General features: G+C 40.5%; 1 protein-coding gene across 6 annotated transcripts in view; it reads right to left on the bottom strand.

Annotated features, from left to right (window-relative positions):
• Positions 1–4,803: 4,803 nt before the first annotated feature.
• Positions 4,804–23,932, bottom strand: part of ccdc18 (coiled-coil domain containing 18) — a 185,231-nt gene continuing 166,102 nt past the window's right edge. For all 6 annotated transcript variants that reach the window (XM_043698814.1, XM_043698816.1, XM_043698817.1 and 3 more), the window contains 4 exons: positions 19,904–20,101; positions 18,137–18,703; positions 11,176–11,281; positions 4,804–6,351 (listed from right to left, as the gene is read on the bottom strand). In XM_043698814.1, the coding sequence (XP_043554749.1) occupies positions 11,210–11,281; positions 18,137–18,703; positions 19,904–20,101 (837 nt within the window). In that variant the 3' untranslated portion in view covers positions 4,804–6,351; positions 11,176–11,209. The remainder of the gene's footprint in view (positions 6,352–11,175; positions 11,282–18,136; positions 18,704–19,903; positions 20,102–23,932) is intronic.

Genomic DNA, 23,932 nt, shown 5'->3' with positions numbered 1-23,932 from the left:
ACAAAGTGACTGCTCCTTTCCTATTTCTGACTTCAGCCCATACTACCTCCAAAGGCAGATCCCCTTCGAACTGCCTTTCTGCAGCCGTTATACCATTTCTAATTAGCAACGCCACCCTCCCTCCTTTTTTACCACCCTCCCTAATCTTACTGAAACATCTGTAACCAGGAACCTCCAACAATCATCCCTGTCCCTCTTCTATCCACGTTTCCGTGATGGCCAAAACGTCGTAGTCCCAGGTACTGATCCACGCCTTAAGTTCACCCACCTTATTTCTGATACTCCTTGCGTTGAAGTATACACACTTGAACCCATCTCTGTGTCCGCAAGTATTCCCAGTCAGTGCTACCTTCTCCACAGCCTCCCTACAGTCTTGGACATCCGGACAAACAGCTAGCTTACTTGCTGGACTACAAGTCCGGATCCCATCCCCCTGCCAAATTAGTTTAAACCCCTCCCCGAAGAGTGCTAGCAAACCTACCTCCCAGGATATTGGTGCCCTTCTGGTTCAGGTGCAACCCGTCCTGCTTGTACAGGTCCCACCTTCCCCAGAATGCAGTCCAATTGTCCAAATACCTGAAGCCCTCCCTCCTACACCATCCTTGCAGCCATGTGTTCAACTGCACTCTCTCCCTATTCCTTGCCTCACTGTCACGTGGCACCAGCAACAACCCAGAGATGACAACTCTGTCCGTCCTAGCTTTTAGCTACCAGCCTAACTCCATGAGCTCCTGAATGACCTCCCCACCCCTCTTCCTACCTATGTCACCACGACCTCTGGCTGCACACCCTCCCCCTTAAGGATTCTAAAGACACGGTCCGAGACGTCTTGGACCCTGGTACCCGGGAGGCAACAAACCAACCGAGAGTCTTGCCCATGTCCAAGAACCGCCTGTCTGTCCCTCTAACTATAGAGTCTCCTATAACTAGTACTCTCCTCCTCTCCCCCTTTCCCTTCTGAGCCTCAGAGCGGGACCTCGTGCCAGAGACCCGGTCATTGCAGCTTACCCCTGCTAGGCCGCCTCCCCCAACAGTATCCAAAGCAATATACTTATTGTTGAGGGGAACGACCACAGGGGATCCCTGCACTGCCTGCTTCCTCCCCTTCCCACCTCTAACTGTTACCCAGCTACCTCTGTTCTCTGGCATAACTATGTCCCTGTAGCTTCTGTCACCTTCTCAGCCTCTCGAATAATCCTCAGTTCATCCAACTCCAGCTCCAGTTCCCTAACGCGTTCTGTGAGGACCTGGAGCTGACTGCATTTCCTGCAGATGAAGTCGGCAGGAGCATTGGTCGTCACCCCTACCTCAAACATCCTGCAGGAGGAACATTCCACTGCCTGCGCTGCCATTACTCTACACTTAGTCTCCAAAACAAGAATACTGAGTAGCTTACCTGCAGACTTTAAAGTTAGGTTAGAGGAGGAGGATTGGAGGGAGACCCTACTTTGTAGGGCCTGTGGTCTAGAACACACCCACTCAAATATCAATCACTTACCTTCCTGACCAGCTCTGTGCTCCAACTTCACTTCCGCCCAGCTCTCGCCGCTCTCTGCTGTGAAAAGACCGTTGGCATCAAGGTAAGTTCTTAAATATCAATCACTTACCTTCCCCACCAGCTCTGCGTTCCAACTTCACTTCCGCCCAGCTCCCACCGCTCTCTGCTGTGAAAAAGCAGACTTGCTGTGCCTTTCCAGCACCACACACTCTCAACTCTAATCTCCAGCATCTACAGCCCTCGTTTCCTTTGAAGCGAACATATTGTCTTTCTCAGAGATAGAGGAGGGCATTAATGTGAGTAGCCCTCTTTACTACTATGGACATTCCGCTTGTGCCTGCAGCAGCCAAAGACATAAAGCATAACGATCAAGCGTTAGAGGTTGTGGAAAGTTAATAATAAATCCACAGTGGGGATCATGCAGAGTAGTGCAACAATGGGCAGTACATCTTATTTAGTTTCCAGTACATAAAGGTTTCTGCATCACCACAGGACCAGTCTTAGTCTTGGCCTGCTAGAGCCAAATTCCACATTTCATGAGAGGTGAGGAGACAAATATCTAGTACCCCATTACTCATTTTGGCTCTTCCAGCCCTTTCATGGGTTAGTTTTTCCTATTGAGAGAAAGGAAGGGATTGAGTGAAGGGAATCTGGGTGGAACAGTTGTTAATGCTGGTGTGGGCAGGGGAAAGGTGGTAAGTGAGTAAGTAGTGGCAACAGTCTCAGACTAGGCTGGTAGAGTTTGGTGTTGTCACCTTTTCTGCCAGTGCTGAGGAAAGATGCTGTTACTCCACTGCACAGAGTCCACCCGGACTTGCAGGTTCCTGGTTGCAAAATGGAGTGTCAATTTCTCCTGATTTGCCATGTCTGGGGTAAACATCTGCAACTGTGCAGGACATCTCCAGATTGTCAGCACTTGGTTGGGTGAGCAAAAGTCTTTCAAGTGTGGTGCTAGCACTGAGGATAGCAGCATATCCCAGGATATCCTGGGGAGTACTTCTTGCTACGGAGAGTTGGATATGGGGGATATGATTGGTTGTTAATAAGGAGTTTCTGATGATTGCATGAGAAAACCTGCTGGCCTCAAACAGTGAATCCCTGATGGTACTCAACAAAAATAACACTTAGCCAACATGTGAAAAGATTAAGCCCAAAACATTCTATGACACTGTTCAAGGAGGTAGAAGAGTCAATATTTGTCTCTCAAATGCTCCAAACTAAAACAGATACAATGGTCACACAGCTATTTGAGAGAAACTACTGTGTAATAATTGGCTGCCTTTTTTACCTACAAACCATCTGAGGCTATATTTCAAAAGTTATTCACTGGTGGTGTTAATACATTGAGGATGAAAATTATTTTATCTTACTATGTAGCCTAGAATTGTGGACAGAAGAAACTGATTTCTACATCAAGATTTTTGTATGCTTGACATGGGATCTTATGAAAACCTGCTTACCTTTCTAAAAAGTAATACTAAATCAGAACAATACCCAAATATTGGTCTTAGCGAGTACATTAACACATGGACTGGTTGTCAACCCTCCTAAAACAGACCATCATGCCATTTTTTTTTAAATGGATTTGTGAATAAGCAAGCATTGTTTACAAAACAGTAAGATTCTACAATAAAATCATGTTAAGCACAATTCAACGACAATTAAAATGACATCCATGCTACAGTATTACAGCAATAAGTGTTTTTCTTTTAATCTGGACAACTGGATACTTTGCAGCAGTTATACAGCATTTTTCTTTGAATCAAGATCTATGCCATATAAAAATGTACCACTGAAATTCTTAATCTTAAGCAGTTAAATTCACACACTAAATTACAATCCCAGTTGTTATTTTTGAATTTATTAAGGATGGACATGTCCATCTCCAACACACATAAATCAACTCTGTAAATTTAGTAAGCATCTGAAATCTTCCAGCTGACCCTACACAGTATTGATTTGGGTTGGAATTATGCTTCACGTGACATGGTTTGAGATAGCTTGAAGGGTTACACACCACTCTATTGTTACGACACCGGGTAAACTCTCCTGCTTAATTTAAAACCAGCAAGACAGAAAAGATTTATCCTGCGCAGTAATCTGTAAAAATTCGAGTGGCCAAGAACAATGTAAAGGAAAAATTAACAACTTTATTTCTTGAAGTACAATAGAGAATAATTAACTAACCACTATTTACAATTTCTTTCTCTAATCTCTCTTTTACCTTCCCTTCTATAGTACGAGTCTGATAAAATTCCCGATTAAAGTTTACAAAATAACACTTCTTATCTCAAACCAGGCAGCTGTAGGTTCTTGTCTTTGGATCTTCCGGTGTCTTCTTTTCCCCTTGTCAGGAATTTCTGCATTATAGGTTACTGATCAAAAAGATACTTTTAAGAGAGAGCTATTTTTCAAGCATCTGGTACATGCTGGGCTTGACAGTTCTCCTCTCAACTGTTCAATTGTCCCCTGGTCTTATACTCCGGAGCATCGGATTATGTCATTGGCTTTTAATATACTCAATTCAAACTTGACTGGAGATTGGTATTTTTCAGGGTATAAATTAAACCGATTGGCCAAATTCGAATTTGTATTTGTCTCCAGGCCACTCAGCGAGTGCGGTTTGCTCTTAATCAAAATGTTATTCCAATCAAAATTCTTCAGCACTCTGTGTACTTGCCAAGTCCTTCACTCTCTTAAAGGCACACCCATAGCTTCATAACACTATAACTAGACCTAATCCTAGTTCTACAGCTAGTCATTTACGTGTTACTGCAAAGCACACAATAACAAGTTCTACTTAATGTTATGTCCTCCCTGGCCCAAGACTTTAGATTAACTGTAATGCACTCAGGTGTTGTTCAGTTAATTCCATAAGCACCTGGATTCATGTCTGCGGTTCCTTCATACATAACTTCACTACATACTAGATAGCAAATTTAACCACTGATAGAGTTATACTTCCCTTTCATAATTCTATCATCTGTTTTTCTCTGCATGTATTTTATAACTAAAGTTTAAACTGTAGACAATGAATTGCAAGCTCGTAACAATAGAGTGGTGTGTCTTGAAGATGCTGATTCACAGTGCTGCTTGAACTTGGGCAGACACATGAAGAACCAAAATATCCTAACATTTTGATTTCCTTTTTGAACATTGAATACAGCCAGTAGAAAGTCTGTTAAACCTCTAGTATATTAATGATGGTAAAAATCATGAATATGGTTGATGAATAATTCCAATTTAGAAAGTTGCTTGTCATGTTCAAAATCTCAGTTTAATAGAATCAACAACAGAACATAACAAATCACAAATGAAGCATTATCATCCTTATGTAGGAACAGTTCCCATGACATGGACATGATCGTATATAGATCTTAAAGCTGTCTTCCTAATCAGAGAAGCTGAAAACAAAATGAGGAAATATTAAGCAAAACGGAAATAATCTGATGTGCAGCATGCTCCCCTTGAATTACTGACACAAAGTGAGCACTGACTCCCTTACGTTCTCTACTTCTTAGTGACAACTGATTGAGTGCTTGAAATTGAGAAATCTCTAAGCTGAACAAAAATTAGCTGGAACATATTCCTTGCTCCATTTTCATTTTACTTATTTGTTTTTATATCACCACTGCCCCACAGTATGATCATCATTACCAGTGATAAATACTCCACTATCAACATTGTGGGGAAAACCAGTAACCAGGAAGTGGATGTGTCAGAGGCTCAGAATTCTGCAGTGAATAACTCAGCTCCAGACTCCCCCAAATCCTGTTGATTATCTGCAAGGTACAAGTCAGGAATGTGATAGAATACACTCCACTTGCCGGGAGAAGTGCAATTTCAGCAACACTCAAGAAGCTTGATACTACCCAAAGCAAAACAGCCCACTTGTTTGGCATCCCATCCACTATCTTAAACATTGACTTTTTCTACAGTGGCACACAGTGCCACAAATGTGACCATCTACATGATACACTACAATAATTCATCAATGCTTCTGTGACAGCACCTTCCAAAGCTGCGACCTTTACCACCTGGAAGGACAAGGTCAGCAGATGAATGGAAACAACACCTGGAATTCCCCTTCCAGACCAATCAACATCCAGACTTGGACATATATCACCACTTCATCATTGTCATTGGGCCAAAATCCTGGAATTCCCATTCAAACTTCACTCCAAAGATTACAGCTGTTAAAGAGACTCACCCCCTCCGACTGAATTAAATTTAGTAGGAGCTCAAACATTCATGGACAACATGGCAGTCTACACCAGCCTAGCATTTTTGTAAAGGATGAAAATAAGCATAGCAATACAGAAAGGAGCATTTATTTTACATAGAAAAAATATTTCAATGAAATACATTTGTTTCACTTCTCTAAAAACAAAATGTTTATTAACATTTAAAAAAATGAAATTTTCAACACCCACTTACATCAATTACCAGCAAAACAATATGAATTTAGGCAATCTTTATTTTCAAAGCTTCTTTTGGAATAAAGATCACGTCACTGCTTTACTATCACATCTGCATACTTCATACTAATATTACTGGATAGTAAGCTTACTGATCGCTCTTCCAAACTTTATCTTAATCCTTTAGTTGATGTTATTCGTGTGACTGCTTTTGTTGAGAAAGTTCAGTCATAATACAACAGATCATTGAAGATAAACCAAAAAGTGACAGCTACATGCAAATGGTCCACAAAATAAATTAATTAAGCATCCTTGAACCTTTGAAGTTTCCAAACTGTTTTCACTTCATAAAATTTCATGAACTGGATATATAAGTCATTAAGACATCCAGTAGTCTTCTCTGAAGTGTATTCAGTAGGAATATTGAGCACGAGTCTAATTTGAGGAGGCAAGTTGGGAAAAGATAGAAAATACATAGTTAGTACACATTTGATAATAAGTACATCTTGCTACATCAATGAGAAATCCTGAATGGGAGTGAACAAATCAAGCTTAAAAATTCAGCTGATCTGATCTCCTGCTGATTCAAAACAGGACCACTTAACAACTACACGTTATGTTGAATGCTCCACCCAGTATGAGGTGGCAGTCACCACAGATACTCTTTACCTGATCCCTTTGCTTAATAACTGCGTTCATTCACATCTGAGAATGTGTATTCCTTGAACATCTGAGAAGTGACACCATGCTTTGGCATCAGAAGAAATGATTTATTATAATTAAACCTAAAGTATGTGCTCTGGAATATATAAAACCCATAGCATATCACAAAATCCCAAAGACCACCATAGAAAGAAACACATGTTTCCTTCCAAATGAAAGTTAGGTGAGGAATTAAGAATACAAACTGAGTTGTAATTAAAGTGGGTTTAGAAAAACGTGCTGGCCCTTTGGCACTCTGAATCTGATATGCCACTTTGTCTGATCATGGTTGATCTAATATAATTAAGGTTTTAGAAGATGGAAAGTGATGGACAAATCTGAATGGTGCGTAGAAGCTAGAAGCTGGAGCAGCATATTGTTCATAAAGGTAAAACTACGATATGCCAAGTTAATAAAAAAGCTGCTTATATCATGAATTAGAAAATAGAATGATTCAGAGATGCCGGTGTTAATAGAAACAAGAGTAGTCTACTTAACCCCTCAAATCCATCCTGTCGTTCATTGAAATCAAGGCTGATCTGTGACCTGGCTTCATAAATTCACCTAAGGCCCTTCATACCTTCTAACAATGATCTACAAATCTCAAATGTAAAACTAATAACTGACCCAACATTACCTGTGGAAGAGTTTTCCAAATTTCCTCTCCATTTCTGCAGCAGCAGCAGGAGCGGTGAGAGCGATAATCAGGGGGCTGCCGGGAAGGTAAATTAATTATTTTTAAAATTTACCTCGTGGATAGGCAGAGCACACGCTGAGCAAGAGCAGACACACGACTGCTGAGTAAGTGAGGTAATATACTTGGGCTGTTGCTTTACCTGAAACACTACTTAGGTAGTGTCTCCCATCCGTTCTCCTCCTCTAACCAAAGAAAATGGTTTTGTGCACCGATTCAATAAGATTACCAGGGTTTTTTTCAATAGTCTCTTTGGGAATTCAGAACAGTGGGAATGGATGTTCGGGCAGTTGCATGCTCCTCCTGTAGAATGTAGGAGGTAAGGTTTTTTTGGGGGGGTTGCGGAGCAACCTACCAGGGGATTGCCATGGTGGACAGGTCTCTGGCACTGAGCCTGACTCTGTAGCTCAAAGGGAAGTGGGGAAAATAGAAAAGCCCTAGTGATATAAGACAAGTTGACAAAGGTCGAGCAGTGGATATGGTGTATATGGATTTCAATAAGGCATTTGATAAGGGTTGCCCATGGTAGGCTCATTCAGAAAGTGAGGAGGTATGGGATACAGGGAAATTTGGCTGTCTGGATACAGAATTGGCTGGCCAAACAAAATATAGTGAGTAGTAGTAGATGGAAAGTATTCTGCCTACTGGTTGGTAACCAGTGGTGTCCCGCAAGGGTCTGTTCTTGGGCTTCTGCTCTTTGTAGTTTTATAAATGACTTGGAAGAAGAAGTGGAAGGGTGGATTAGTAAGTTTGCTGATGACACAAAGGTCAGTGGTGTTGTAGATAGTGTCGAGGGCTGTTGCAGGCTACAACATGACATTGACAGGATGCAGAGCTGGGCTGAGAAGTGGCAGATGGAGTTCAATCTGGGTAAGTGCGAAATGATTCGTTTTGAAGGTCGAATTTGAATGCTGAATACAGGGTTAAAGACAAGATTCTTGGCAGAGTGGAGGAACAGCTGGATCTTGGGATCCATGTCCATAGATCCCTCAAAGTTACCACCTAAGTTGATAGGTGTATGGTGTTTTTGTTTTCATTAACAGGGGGATTAAGTTTAAGAGCCATGAGGTTTTGCTGCAGCTCCATAAAACCCTAGTTAGGCCACACTTGGAATATTGTGTCCAGTTCTGGTCGCTTCGATATAGGAAGGATATAGATGCTTTAGAGAGGGTGCAGACATTTACCAGGATACTGCCTGGATCGGAGGGCTTGTCTTATGAAGAGAGGGCTGAGTGAGCTAGGGCTTTTCACACTGGAGAGGAGGAGAAAGAGAGGTGACTTGATAGAGGTGTACAAGGTAATGAGAGGCATAGATAGAGTAGATAGCCAGAGACTTTTCCCCAAGAAGAAATAGCTGTCCCGATGAGTCATATTTTTAAGGTGATTGGAGGAAGGTTTAGAGGGGATGTCAGAGGTAGGTTCTTTACACGGAGAGTGGTGGGTGCATAGAATGCACTGCCAGCGGTGGTAGTAGAGTCAGAGACATTAGGGATATTTAAGTGATTGCTGGACAAGCACATGGATGGCAATAAATTAAGGGGTGTGCAGGTTAGGCTGATCTTAGATTAAGATAAATGCTCAGCACAACAGTGTGGGCCAAAAGGCCTATACTGTGCTGTGCTGTCCTCTATTCTAAGTAAAGGGTTGTAATGTTTCCTAACTTCATACCTCAAAGGCCTCGCTGTAATCTTAAGTTTATCTGACGTTAAAATATCATAATGGAAGGAGGCTTGAATGACCTATGAACACCCTGATCCAATTATTTCCCAGTTATCTAATCTTCTCCTAAGGATTTTTCTAGTTTATGGCGATCTACGTGCAATTGCATAGTTAAACAACTAGTAATCAGCTAGTACTAAATAGATGGTGAATTATGGAAAACAAATGCAATGGAAGTAAATGTCAAAATACATCTGATTTGATTCATAAGTTAAATGGTTATTTAACCAATAGGTTGCATTCAAGGTTTTGGAACCTCATTTAAAGTTGTTACTTAGTCGTCTCAGGGAGAAGATAAGACAATGTTCTTCTCTGCAAAAAGCTACTTGACTAGTAATCTCCCAGCCTGCCATAACAAACTGAGATTTCAACAAAATAGCCACTTCTTGGAATATGTTTTTCTGCTTGGTGAAGGTGGTTTCCACAGGCTGATTATGGCCAATTATTTTGAGATTTTCTTTCAAAGAACAGAAATTTAACAGATGCATCCTCGAACCTGAAGATGCTTATTCAGAAGAGAGTGGACTAAGTCTTCCTGGATGAAATGATCCCTGCAGAAGGATGACAAGGGAGAGAAAGGGAATCAGTACCTGGTGGTGACATCTTGCTGTAGGTGGCAGAAATGGTGGCTAATAATCCTTTGGATGCTGGTGGGGCAGTAAGTGAGGACCAGCAACCCTACAGCTGTTCTGGAAGGGAAGACAGGTGGTGACGGCTGAAGTGCGGGTGGTGGGTCAGATACAACTCAGAGCCCTGTCCACTAAAGTGGACATTTCAGAGGTGTCTCTGGAGGAGGTGCCATCATCAGATCAGATGTGATGGAATAAGAGTTACAGGAATTGGGTGCGAGGATGTATAGTCCAGGTAACTGTGGAAGTTTAACTGTGAAAGTTGCTGGGTTTGTAATGGATATTAGTGGCCAGCCTATCCTCAGAAATAGAAATAGGTAGAAGCAGACTGTGATTGGGTGAGGAGGGGAGCTATGATCTTGGAGGTAGCGGCAGGAAGATCACCAGATGCAATGAGGTAAGTGACCATTGTGGTGACAATAGCCTGGTGTACAATGATGAGGTCATGGTCCGGGAGAGATTGGAGGCAATGTCTGAGAGCAGGCACTCAGCTTTCACAATGCAGAGGTCAGTACACTTCACAACAACAGCACCACCCTTGTCGGCAGGCTTGATGACAAAGTCAGGAGTGGATCTGAGAGCATGGAGTACAGCCAGCTCAGAGGGAGATAAATTCAAATGGTTAAATGGGGGACAGAGAAATTGATGTGATCAATATCACGTTGACAGTTCTCAATGAATAGGTTGAATGCAGGTAAAGGGCCAGAGGGGTCCAAGTGGAGAGAGAGTGCTGGCGAAAGATGAAAGCATCTGTGGCACGGGGAGAGGTCTCCTTCTAAAGAACAGGCATGGAGACAGAAGCAATAGAAGAAAGGTTCAATATCATGTCATGCATGAAATCTATTAAAATGGGGGCACAAAGAGATAAAATTAAGATCCTAAACCCTAAAATCTCTGAAATGCCCATCTTCTTTACCGATGATTTCCCCAAAGCCGGGGATTGGTTTTTTGCGACCCATCTCCTATACTTCGGCCCTCACCCCTTCTCCTCCCTCCCACAACACCAACAGGGTTTCACTGGTCCTCACTTATCATCCCACCTGTGACCCCAGGAGGTAATGCTGATACCATTGCCCTTTGTGGCCTGTCAAGCAATTCCCAGCATTCCATCTCCTCCTTGGAAGTTGCTATGAGACCACTTTGAAGTACTATCCATGTCTCCATGCAGAGGTCTAACCTTAACTCTGTTAGAGGTGTTTAGGTGCTTATAAAATGAAGCAGGAGATGCAAAATGATCATTATTTCATCCCATGTTGACTTTTGGTAGGTGTCTGAGCCTTCCCTAACTTCCAAAATATCTCCTGGTGCTAGGCTGTTGTTGGGCCTCTCTCCAAATAACTTCAGTTGTCATTTGACCAGCCCTCCTGCCTCGACTCCCAGCTGCTGGTAAAATGCTGGCAAATGTCTCAACGAGTGTGCACTTGTCTAACAAAAATCTGGCATATAAACAATTTACAAACACATTTGAAATATACAAGCTGGAGAAACATTCAGATCCACTATATTATGACCTACCATGACTGAGGATGAAGAAAATGGCTTTCTGGGATTATTTCAATGGCACAGGCATATGACTTTGCACATTTAAATCAGCCTCTGTAAGGTTACAATGGGCACTGTCCTATTAGAAAACAGAAGTTAGTTAACTACTGTAAACTAAAGTGAAAAATAATTTCTAGCAGATACAGCAATAGAGATAGCAGTACAGATTCCGCTATAGTTGGAAAGCAAAGTTATAAGAGATACATTAAACAATTCAAGTATCTCAACAACAAAACTACAACTCTTAAAATGACAAGTCAACCTGTAAAGGGAAAATACTTTGTTTAAAGTATTCACCCAGTGTTTCTTAGAAGTTATTTCAAAAATATGCTTTGATATGGGTTTCTTAATCCAGCAAATATCCATCATGTTCGGCGTATAGCTACTCTGCTGTTTTGAATTTATCGCTACGTGAGCAACACATTTACATAGATGTAATAGACAAACCAAAGTTGTTCAATTAGAGTAAAATAAGGAACCATTTAAGATTATGAATTTATAAAATATGGGTACAGTACTAAAACCAGAGCCACCAATAAAAATCATATTTTGACAATAATTTTCATATCAAGGCAGCTATCTCAACCACCAACCATGAGAAAAGGAAACGTTTCAGCATTTTAAAGAAAGATGGTTCCTTAGAATGTATATTTATGAGGTATAACATTAAAGAGAAGGCATCATTATTATTGTAGATATCTCACAAAACACCAATGTTATTTGAACAGCTCACTAGCCCTCAACAAAGTTCAAACAAATATAATGGACACCTGAACAGCGACCAGCATTCGTGGATCTGTTACCCTGGTATTTAAACAAAGAGTGACATCCATTCCTGATGGGATCACAACCATTGAAAGTGCATCAGCTGAAGCTGTTCAATGGATCATTAACCTCAGCACCAAATTATAATTGCTTCTCCAGCTATATAAATAAAAGGAAACAAAATATTTCAAGGGGCAATAATTTGAATTACTACATAATTCTAAATATCATCTCTCCTAATTCCTATGATTTTTACTAAGAACTGTCTAAAGCAATCCAATGCATATTTAGTATAGAATCTCTTTGCAATGAGATCTTAAAAATTTACAGTGATTAGCACTGCTATCTCACAGCACTAGGGACCTTGGGTTCGATTCCACCCGTGGGCGACTTGGGTGTGGAGTTTGCACATTCCTCCTATGTCTGCGTGGTTTTGCGCCAGGTGCTCTGGTTTGCTCCCACAGTCCAAAGATTTGCAGGTTAGGTGGATTGGCCATGCTAAATTGCCCATAGTGTCCAGGGATGTGCAGGCTAGGTGGGTTAACCATGGAAAATGCAGGGTTACAAAGATAAGGTGAGGGTGAGAGGTCTGGGTCTGAGTGGGATGCTTTTCAGAGGATTGGTGTGGACTCGATGGGCCGAACAGCCTGCTTCCACACTGTTGGGATTCTATTCTATTCCATGGTATGGAAGCTAGAGAATGTGGGGAAATAAACAACGACATCTTGAAAAATATCCATATTACAGAAGAGATGATGCTGGACGTCTTAAAATGCATAAAGGTAGATAAATCCCCAGGACCTGATCAGGTATACCCTAGAAATCTGTGAGAAGCCAAGGGAAGTGATTACTGGGCCCCTTGCTGAGATTTTTTTTTTATCATCGCTAGCCACAGGTGACATACTAGAAGACTGGAGGTTGGCTAATATGGTGCCATTATGTAGGAAAGGTGGTAAGGAAGTGTCAGGGAACTATAGACTGGTGAGCCTGACATCAGTGCTGTGCAAGTTGTTGGAGGGGATCCTGAGGGTCAGGGCTTACATGTGTATGGAAAGTCAATGACTAATTAGGGACAGTCAACATGCTTTTGCATGTGGGAAATATTGTCTCACTAACTTGATTGAGTTTTTTTGAAGAAGTAACCAAGAGGTTTGATGAAGGCAGAGCTAATGTGATCTGGATGGACTTCAGTAAGGCATTTGACAAAATTTTGCATGGTAGACTGGTTAGCAAGGTTAGATTACATGAAATACAGTGAGAACTATCCATTTGGATACAGAACTGGCTCGAATGTAGGAGACAGAGGGTGGTGGTGGAGGGCTGCTTTTCAGACTGGAGGCCCTTGGAGACCTTGTCTTTCCAAATACATGCAAGTCCTTTAGGATCCCCTCTAACAACTTAACCACTACTCATGTCAGACTGTAGGACTATGACTAGCAGTGTACCATAAGGATTGGTGCTGGTACACAGCTTCTGGTCATTTATATAAATGATTTGAATGTGAACATAGGAGGTTTGATTAGTAAGTTTTCAGATGGCACCAAAATTGGCAGTGTAGTGGACAGCGAACAAGGTTACCTCACAGTACAATGGGACTGATCCTGAAGAAGGGCCTGTGCCCGAAACGTCGAATCTCCTGTTCCCTGGATGCTGCCTGACCTGCTGTGCTGTTCCAGCAATAAAGTTTCAACCTTGATCAGATAGGCCAATGGAGTGGCAAATGGAGTTTAATTCAGATAAATGTGAGGTGCTGCGTTTTGGAAAGGCAAATCAGGGCAGAACCTATACACTTAAGGCCCTGAGGAGTATTGCTGAACAAAGAGACCTTAGAGTGCAGATTCATAGCTCCTTGAAAGTGGAGTTGCAGGTAGACAGGATAGTGAAGTAGGCATTTAGTATGCTTACCTTTATTGGTCAGTGCAGTGAGTATAGGGGTTAGGAGTTCATGGTTTGGTTGTAAAGGACATTGCTTAGGCCACATTTGAAATACTGTGTTCAATGCTGGTCTCTCTGCTATAGGAAGGAGTTGTGAAATTTGAAAGAGCTCAAAAAAGACTTATGAGGATGTTGCCAGAGTAGGAAGGTTTGAGCTATAGGGAGAGGTTAAATAGGCTGGAGCATTGGAGGCTGCTATTGCAGTATCGGAGACTGAAGAGTAATCTTATAGAAGTTTATAAAATCATGAGGGGCATGGATAGGGTGAATAGCCAAAGGCTTTCCCTAGTGTAGGGGAGTCTAAAACTCGGCATAGTTTTCTGGTGATAAGGCAAAGATTTAAAAGGGACCGAAGGGGCAACTTTTTCACACAGATGGTGGTGCATGTATGGATTGAGCTGCCAGAGGAAGTGTTGGAGGCTGGTACAATTGCAACATTTAAAAGACATCTGGATTAGTATATGAATAGGACGGGCTTAGAAGGATATGGGCTAAATGCTGGCAAATTTGGTCTAGATTAATTTAGAATATCTGGTCAACACGGATGAGTTGGGCCAAATGATCTGTTTTCATGCTATACAGCTCTATGACTCTATATGACAACTGACAACATATGTCAAATGACATCAGCCACAGATGGGACTCTCAGAATGAACTCTCAACCCACACATAACTCAATACAGCTTGTAGGTTACAAGATAAGGCAAAAAAAAAATCTGAGTCTCGCACAACTTGGAAGCAATACATTCTTGTAACTACCTTAGAACATGCAATTTTGCTGGGATTCAGCTAATACAATAGAGAATTCGCCAAGAAAGAAAAAAAAGACATGCATTCATATAGCACTATGCATTACAACAGTGAATACATTTCAGAAGTACTTCATTGTAAAGTGCATTGAGACACCTAGTGGTCATGCCAATGTTATAAAATACAAAAGATTCTTTTCAAGTGCGAATAAAAATACTTTCAAAGTTAAAAAACACACAACACCAGGTTATAGTCCAACAGGTTTAATTGGAAGCACACTAGCTTTCAGAGCGACGTTCCTTCATCAGCATCTCCAAATCATACTTTCAAAGTGTAATCATGGCTATAATGCAGGAAACATGCCAGTGAATGTGCACACAGCAAACATCTACAAACACCAATATGACAATGATCAGAGATCTGCATTTGTAATGTTGTCTAAGGGATAAATATTGACCAGAACACCAGGGATAACTTATCTACTCTTCTTTAAACAGTACCATGGGAACTTTTATGCCCACTTGAATGGGGAGATGTCTCACTGAAAAATGGCACTCCTAATAAAACAGCACACTCAATACGGCATTGGATGATCAGCCTTGTTTTTTGAGCACACATCCTGGAGTGAAACTTGAAATCCATTACCATCTGACTCAGAGGAAAAATGCGTTTCCAATTAAGATTCGTCCAAGTACAACGAGCACCAGTTGGTACAACAACCCCTCTCTGATTATAATGACCTTCAATGAGTTGAGATGATATAACAAAGAGAAGTTGCAAATGGTCTGTTATAGCAATAAATATGGAATGGCTCACAACAATGTACTTGCTTTGATGCTGTAGAGGATAATTCAGAAGAGACCTCCGTCAATTCACCAAGTCTTACTACTATTAGTATGATGAGTAGAAAGATATCCATAAGTAGGTGGGCGGCACGGTGGCACAGTGGTTAGCACTGTTGCCTCACAGCGCCAGAGACCTGGATTCAATTCCCGCCTCAGGCAACTGTGTGGAGTTTGCACATTCTCCCCGTGTCTGCATGGGTTTCCTCCGGGTGCTCCGGTTTCCTCCCACAGTCCAAAAATGTGCAGGTTAGGTGGATTGGCCATGCTAAATTGCCCGTAGTGTTAGGTGAAGGGATAAAATGTAGGGGAATGGGTTTGGGTGGGTTGCGTTTCGGCAGGTCGGTGTGGACTTGCTGGGCCGAAGGGCCTGTTTCCACACTAAATAATCTAATTTAATCTAATCTAGGTAGCAAGATCAATTTATTATTTATAAATGTATTTGAGTAACTGACTACAAGCCTGTCAACAGTGGGAAAACTTCTAGACAACATACAACCCATGACAAAATTATCACTTGGAAGAACAAGGAGTTAATAAATGGCAAAATGAATTTGTTAAAATTAACCCTGATAAAACATTATTGAGCTTTTATAATTAAACAATTGATTGGGTTGATGTGGATGTTAAAAAAAGGTGGCATACTACAGGCTTATTAGTAAGATAGAAATCTATGGGATTGATTGATAAGTCGCATCTTAGACAAAGAATGAGTGAAGAAACAGAAAATGGAATAGTAATGAACAGTTCATCAGACTGGAAACATTTATTTACCCATGTCCCCATGATCATTATTGTAACCACAACTCTGTATAACAATATTGATCTTAAAATGTGTAAAGGTGACACAATTTTAAAGATGACATTAAGGTGAAAACTAATGTTACATAATTGTTCATTTTAAATCAGAGACTCACAGCAACTTATTAAACAAATGAAGATTAAGCAAGAGCCTATAGAAAGATTAGCAAAATGGCAGATATGGAGAAGGTTATTGCAAAAGTGTGAAATGACATATTTTAAAATGAAACATATCATCTTCCACAATTTAAGTGGGACAATTTTAAAGGTATTGCAAAAACAGAAAGGTCCGGGGATTTCAGATATATAGTTATAAACCCTACAGGACCGTTTAAAAAAAAACAATCTAATAGGCTCTCCGGTTATATATCTAGAGGAATGGAGTAGTGAGAAAGGAAGGCATCAGTTATTTAAATTATGAGGAGAGACTAGGATTGTATTTTCTGGAATGTAGAGTGTTAATGAGCAATTTATTTGAAAAGTTTATTTCAGGAGGAACAGATAAGTTAGTTAAAGAGAGGAAGTGTTAACACTGTTTGGACTGCTTGGGACTGAAAGAAATTGTTTAAACATTCGAGTGAGACTTTACAGGATTGAAACTAGGAAACACTTCTAAACTTAACGGGTGACAAATTTCTGTAAATGTTAACTATGTTACATAATTGTTCATTTTAAATCAGAGATTCGTAGAAACGTATTGAAGTTATTAAGAGATGGAGCAAAGGTGTATATATGGAGTTAGATTACAACCAGTCATGATCTAACTGAATGATGATGGAACAAGATTAAGGATCTACTCCAGTTCCTATGTTCCTGAATTATGCAAAAATTTAAAAATCACTATTAGGCTTCAGCTACAGCATTGTGCCCAATTCTAGGCACCACACTTTAAGAAAGATGTCAAGGACTTATAGAGGGCACAAAGGAAAATTGCTGGAATGGTGTCAGGAATGAGGAGCTCGTAGAAAGACGAGAGGAAATGGAATTGTTCTCCTTGGAGCTGAGAATATTAAGAGAAGATTTAATAGACAAATTCCAAACTATAAAGGTTTTTGACCGTTTCTTCCCCAGCTGTTCTGTTTCAACTTGCCGAAGAGTTAGTAACCAGAAAAGGTGAAAAGTCAAAAGGAGTCCAGACTGGAAATTAGAATCCTTGTGTTTTCACACTTAGCAAATTATGATGATCTTGACCTATGTAAATCAACCAGTAGCTTTCTAAAAGGAATTGGATAAACACTTAAAAAGAAGAAAATTATAAGAGGTGGAACTAATTGGATAGTTTTCACACAGATAAAATGGAACAAATAGAAGGGAAGCCTGAGCGTGCTAATTAATTGCAGTGATTTACGAAAAGTGAAATTGCTGTGAATGTTACAGGTTTTCAGTAATACCAGCAATTACATAGATAATATGTTGCAAAACAATCACACATGTTGACAGGATTAATTACATAATAAAATTCCAATAAAATGCTTTAAAGACATGGCAACAGGTGACATTTACATTCAATAAAAACCTGGAATTAAAAAGGTAGACTAACGGTGACCATGTAATCTGTTGATTGTTTTAAAACCCATCTGGTTTATTAATGTCCTTCAAGGAAGGAAACCTGCTGTAGTTATGTGGTTTGTCTGTGACTCTAGACATATAGCAATGTAGCTGGCTTTCGACTCCTCTCAGGGCATTAGGGGTGAAGAATGAATACTGATCTAGCTAGAGATATCCACATCCCATGAATAGAGGAAAAACCACAGATTCCTATAAGTTGCAATAGCTTAGAATAATATAAATTAAATTGAATAAAATAAGTAACAAACAAATTCAACGAACAAAACACTCACCTGATCTTGAATTCTGTACATTCCTGTTGAACAATCCTCCGGTTTTGATGTAATCTGCTCATTAGATAAGCCTGATGACTTGTTAACTGGAGAGTCCAATTTAGTACTAGTTTGTTCCATGGCAATTAGTTGATTCAACATTTCACTTAGAGTATCCATGTTACTATTACTAATCAGATTAGTGAGCTCTAAATTTTCTTCAGCTTCTGAATTGGCAGACTGACTGAATAAAGTTGTGTTCTCTGACTTCCCTGCACAAGACGCATCCATTGTATCATCGAAACTGATACTCTCCTCAATAAAAGACTGCTCAAGTGTTTCACGAATCCTGTTAGAGTAATTCAGGGACTGTAATGCTGAACCAATATCAGTGCCATATGTATCATGAGCACTGAAAGGTCTGTTCATGTTTCTGGTCAGAGGGTAAAAACTCTTCAGTTGTGATGTATAGTCTTTTCTATTATTGGATTCATTTTGAGCCTCTAATGTGGGAGATTGCAGCTGCTGTTTACTCATAGCTCTTTCAAATCCAGAAATTTTGACTTGGAGTCTTGCTATTTCCGATTCCTACATTTAAACATGGAAAATAAAAATATGTAATTATGTAATACCAATCATCATTTGGTTTGTATGACAACAGTTCATGTTACACGTTTAGCAAAATAATCTCAGAATTGCAAATGGAAGTCATTCGGCCCATCTTGTCTACGCCAGCTCTCTGCTTAAGCATTTTGACATGGTACCATTCTCCCGCCTTTCTTTGTAACCCTACATGCTGCTTGTCTTCAAATAATCATTTAATGGTGTCCAAAATGCCTCAAATTGGACTAGCCTCGAGCAGACAATGCATAGCCAATCCACATAACCACCTTTGGACTGTGGAAGAAAACTGAAGTATCCAGTAGAAACTCATGCAGACATGGAGAAAATGCGCAATCACCCAAGGCTGAAATTGAACCCAGGTCCCTGGCACTATGAGACAGCAGTGCTAACTACTCAATCGCCTATCTGACCACTCCACCAATTCGTCAATGTTCTTTTGAAGTTCTACATTATCCTCCTCACGGTTTACAACACCTCTAAGTTTTATTTCATCTGCAAACTTTGAAACTGTTTTCTGCACAACAATAAATATGCATCAGGAATAGCAAGGGTTGCAATATCAAATCTGGGGAATCTCCAGTACAAATCCTTTCTACAGTCAAAAAGAAATCAATGAACCATGACTTAGTTTCTTGACACATACACAAATCCACATTGCTACAGTTCATTTTATTCCTTGAGATTTAACTTTGCCCCCAGGATGTTTCTGCAGCATTGTACCAAACACCTACTGGAAATATATTCCAACAGCATGTCACTCATCAATCCCCTCTGTTACCTCTTCAAAAAACTCAAGCAGATTAAACACAATTTTCCCAAAAGAAATACATGTTGATTCTCTTTAATTAACCCATATTTGACCTTGTAACTACTAATTCTATCCCAAATTAATATTTCTAGATCTTTCTCCACTTCCAAATTTAAACTGTAATTGCTGGGCTTAGCCTTACACTCTTCTGGAACAAGGATATTCAAATTCCCTTTTCCTCTCCTTTCATTTTTCAAGGACTGCAAAATCCTATCAAAATTTTAATGAGCAATCAAAATCTTGACTCTCCGTCATAACTTCTAGTATTTTGAGGAAATGTTTATATTCTGAATATAATATTAAATTATCCTAGAAAGACATTTTGCTCCTCAAATGTCTCAAAATACAAGTCCTACCTTAATGATGAGGCTTTCTTCCGCAGCATTTATCACCTCCTTTTGATTCTTAAGTTCTGACTCCAGATGAAGAATACATTCCTGAGCCTTTTCTAGATCCTGGTTCAATTGCAGCAGTTGGTCACTTGATTTTTGGATTTCAGAAGTCTCTATAATAGTTGGTAAAGAGTGTGCATTTCGTTCTCTAAGGATAGAGATCTGAAACAAAAACAAATGCAGACTTTTAAGTTTAGTTCTTGATATCTTAAAGCCAGTCATTTATCTCTAGATCAAATAGAATGAAAGAGACTTCTCAGCAACATTTCTGTGAATATTGTTTTAAACGTCTAGCTCATAATTCAGATGTTTTAGAATAGAACTTCTAGTTTTAGGAGATTAAAGTTAAAAGTAGGATAAATGGAAAATCCTGATTGGGACACTGCTAATAACTCCCAACTGAATGCATACGGACCCTCACTAACTTCTACATGCATAACTGAAAGCAAAATTGTCCAGGTGCAACTGCTCTGCCCAGGAATGTAAGGAACTACAGAGGGTGGTGTGCACAGCGCAAACCATCACAGGGACCAATCGTCTATCCATGTAAAAGGCTACCAACATCATCAAAGACTCTTCACATCCCAGCAATAATCTCCTACAACTCTTCCATCAGGCAGAAGACACAGATGCCTGAACACACACACAGACACACACACACCAGTAGGTTCAGGGACAGCTTCTTCCCAGCCATTATCAGACTACTGAATGGACTGTCTAGCCTCAAATAATTCTGATTGTGCTAACATTGATCTCTCTTGTACGCCCTGTGCAATGTTACCTGTATGCCTCTGCCTGAATCTTTTGTTCTGTACATCCTTGCTTACTATGATCTGGCTGTACAAAGCTTTTCATTGTACTTCGGTACAAGTGAGAATAAATAAATAAATTAAACAAGATGTGAATTAATTATGGTTAAAAGGTATACCATACCTCTCTTAAAAGATTCACAAGAAAGATGTGACGATATGAAGAAAGAATAACCTCAGAGTTGGAAACCGCAATGAGATTAGCCATGAGCTTATTGAGCAGGTTCAAAGGATTGAATGACCTATCCCTGCTCCTATGCCTAATGTTTCTATTTTCTTGATAGTGTCAAGAGTATCTATCAATGATTCAGTAAAAGTAATTTATAAGCCTGCAATTCCTGGAAAAAGGATAATAAAATTTCAATAGAGATAGAAATGAAAGAATCCAGCAGTCACACAAAGTAAAACAATTAGTATGTAATTCTATTTGAAGTGTACCACATTGGCATTGAATTGCAATGTGAGGTTGAAAGATTCTTTCGTTTAATTTATCTTTGAGAGTTTGCTGGAGCCAATGAAAATCAGGAAGAAAACGCTTTGTCAGTTGGAATCACACCAAGCACAGAGAAAGATGGTTATGGTTGTTGGGAGATCAATAATCCTGACCTTAGGAGGGCACTTTAGGAGCTCCTCAGGGTAGTGCTCTAGGCTCAACCAACTGCAGCTGCTTCATCAATGACCCTTCCTCCATCATATGATCAGAAAGATCACTGATAATTACACATTGTTCAGTGCCATTTGTGACTCCTCAGATACTGAAGCATTCCATACCCATATTTAGCAAAACCTAGGCAACATCCAGGCTTGTGCTGAGACGTCAGAAGTTATATTGCACCACACAGTGTCAGCCAGAGGCTAACTCCATCATAAGAGAATCTAACCATCACCCATTGACATCCAATGGCCTTACAGTCACTGATTCTTCCCACTAACAACATCCTGGGGGGTCATCATGGACTAGAAACTGACCAGGCATATTAATGCTATGACTACAAGATCAGGACAGAGACTAGGAATTCTGCAATGAGTAACTTACCTCCTGTCTCCCCAGGGCCTTTCTGCCATCAAAAAGGCAGTAATTCCTGTAAAAACAATCAGCCGTGTGGTTATATGCTTGTTTGCCTGGATGGAGGCAGCTCCAATGACTTTGAGGAAGCTCAGAAGTCGCAGAACAAAGCAACTGGATTGAAAGACTTAACACCTTCAATACTCATTCCCTACATCACTGAACCAACCACGTGAATCATCCGAAAGATGCACTGCAGTAACACACCAAGGCTCTTTCAACAGCATCTTCTACCATATGGAAGGACATGGGCAGCAGATGCATTACCACATACAAACTCTCCTTCAAGTCACACACAAACTATTTTATCTTTGTTCATTGTTAGTGGTCAAAATCTGGAATACCTTTCCTAACAGTACTAAGAATGGCCATACTGAAGTCAGTTTATTTCCATCTTCTCCAGGACACTTAGAGATGGACAACAAATGTTGGCTAAGCAATGAATGTTTATCGCCCATGAATCACTTAAAAAAAAGGAACAGACAGATTGGACACTGACAAAGTAAGTTATAACTTTGATGAAGATCATCTCTCACAGGATTGAAGGAACAGACAGGAGACGACAGTCCTTTAGGCCTGCATTACATGCAGAGAAATATTAACTCAATCGCTCACTTCATGAAATGTGGATGGACCTCAATTTCAGATTGAATTTTTCCAAGAGAAAAACATCTGCAAGATTGGCTGATCTTGCAGCCGTCATATGATACCATATCCACAGTGGCCCTCACAGAGCCTTGCAGTAGAAAAGAGGTTCACTAATGTCCTTCAGGGAAGAAAATGCACCAACTTCACCTGGTCTGGCCTACATGGCTCTCCAAACCCACAGTGAGGTCCTCTGAAATGGCCTAGCAAGGCACTCAATTGTTTCAATCGTTAAGAAGTCTCAACAAAGAAATGAAAGTGGGCAGACCTCTTGGCATCAACCTAGGCACAGGAAATGACAAACAGCAAAACAGCCCTGTTGACCTGCACAGTTCACCTTACTAACATCTGGAAGCTAGTGACAAAATTGGGAGAGCAATCTGAGACAGACTAGATTAACCCCCCCACCCCTCAATATTCAGAAGATAGTCTCAGACTCAAACATTTTCTCATTTTAAAAGTAAATGTAAGGCTTTGTGTTTTAGGTGCAATTTGATTGGCCAAACTAATGGATTTAAAGCAAAACACACTTTATTTGTCCACTATAGTTTAAATACAGCGGCAATTACTAATTAACTGTTCCAATATAATAACACGCCATAAACACATCCTTGGCAAAAGATAAATTCAACTGTTTTATTTGCAACTCTCAGGCAGGCAGAGAATCTCCAGCTTTTGATTGTAACCAAGAAAGGGAAAAAAAAACTTTCACTTCTTCCAGACCCCAAGCTAAAACTAAATATCCTGGCTCTATGAGATCTTGGCCACATCCATTCAGGCTGGTTCTATTGCTCGAAAAAACAATACCCAAGGCTTCAGAAGTTGCTTAACTTCTCGTACACTGCTCAGCACTTGTCCCCAAATTTCCCTCTAAAAGAAACCAGAACAAGACACAGCTCTTAAAGCCACAGCATCGTCACACGTCTCACAGGCTAGTCAAACAATAGCCTGACAGTGTCATGGTCACAGAATCATACCAGACAGATAATGTTGCCACCACCACCACCACTGTCCCTCTGACAGGACAAACCCAGCACAAGTGGCAGTTTAGTGGTACACAGTCAGGATGAAATTGCTCTGGTACTCCTCAACATTGACTCCAGAACCCATAGCTTTAGGTTAAACTTGGGGATGGAACCCGACTGGTGATTTCCTCCCTCAACTGTCAAATCTGCATTTCTCCATGTTGAGCAATACTTGGAGGAAGCACGGAGGGTGGCAAGGGTGCAAAATATACTTTGGTTGGGAGACTTCAACATCTACCACCAAGAACGGCTCAGCAGCAGCATATTTGATCAAACTGGTCAGGTCAGAGAGAGAGTGCGCGCGAGAGAGCGCGAGATTGAGAGAGAGATTGAGAGAGAGAGAGAGATTGAGAGAGAGAGAGAGATTGAGAGAGAGAGAGAGGTTGAGAGAGAGAGAGAGGTTGAGAGAGAGAGAGAGGTTGAGAGAGAGAGAGAGGTTGAGAGAGAG

Source organism: Chiloscyllium plagiosum, chromosome 11 (genome assembly GCF_004010195.1).
Source record: "Chiloscyllium plagiosum isolate BGI_BamShark_2017 chromosome 11, ASM401019v2, whole genome shotgun sequence".
Classification (NCBI taxonomy): Eukaryota; Metazoa; Chordata; class Chondrichthyes; order Orectolobiformes; family Hemiscylliidae; genus Chiloscyllium; species Chiloscyllium plagiosum.
The sequence above is the reverse complement of the archived record's forward strand: the minus strand, read 5'-3'. Positions and strand labels throughout refer to the sequence as shown.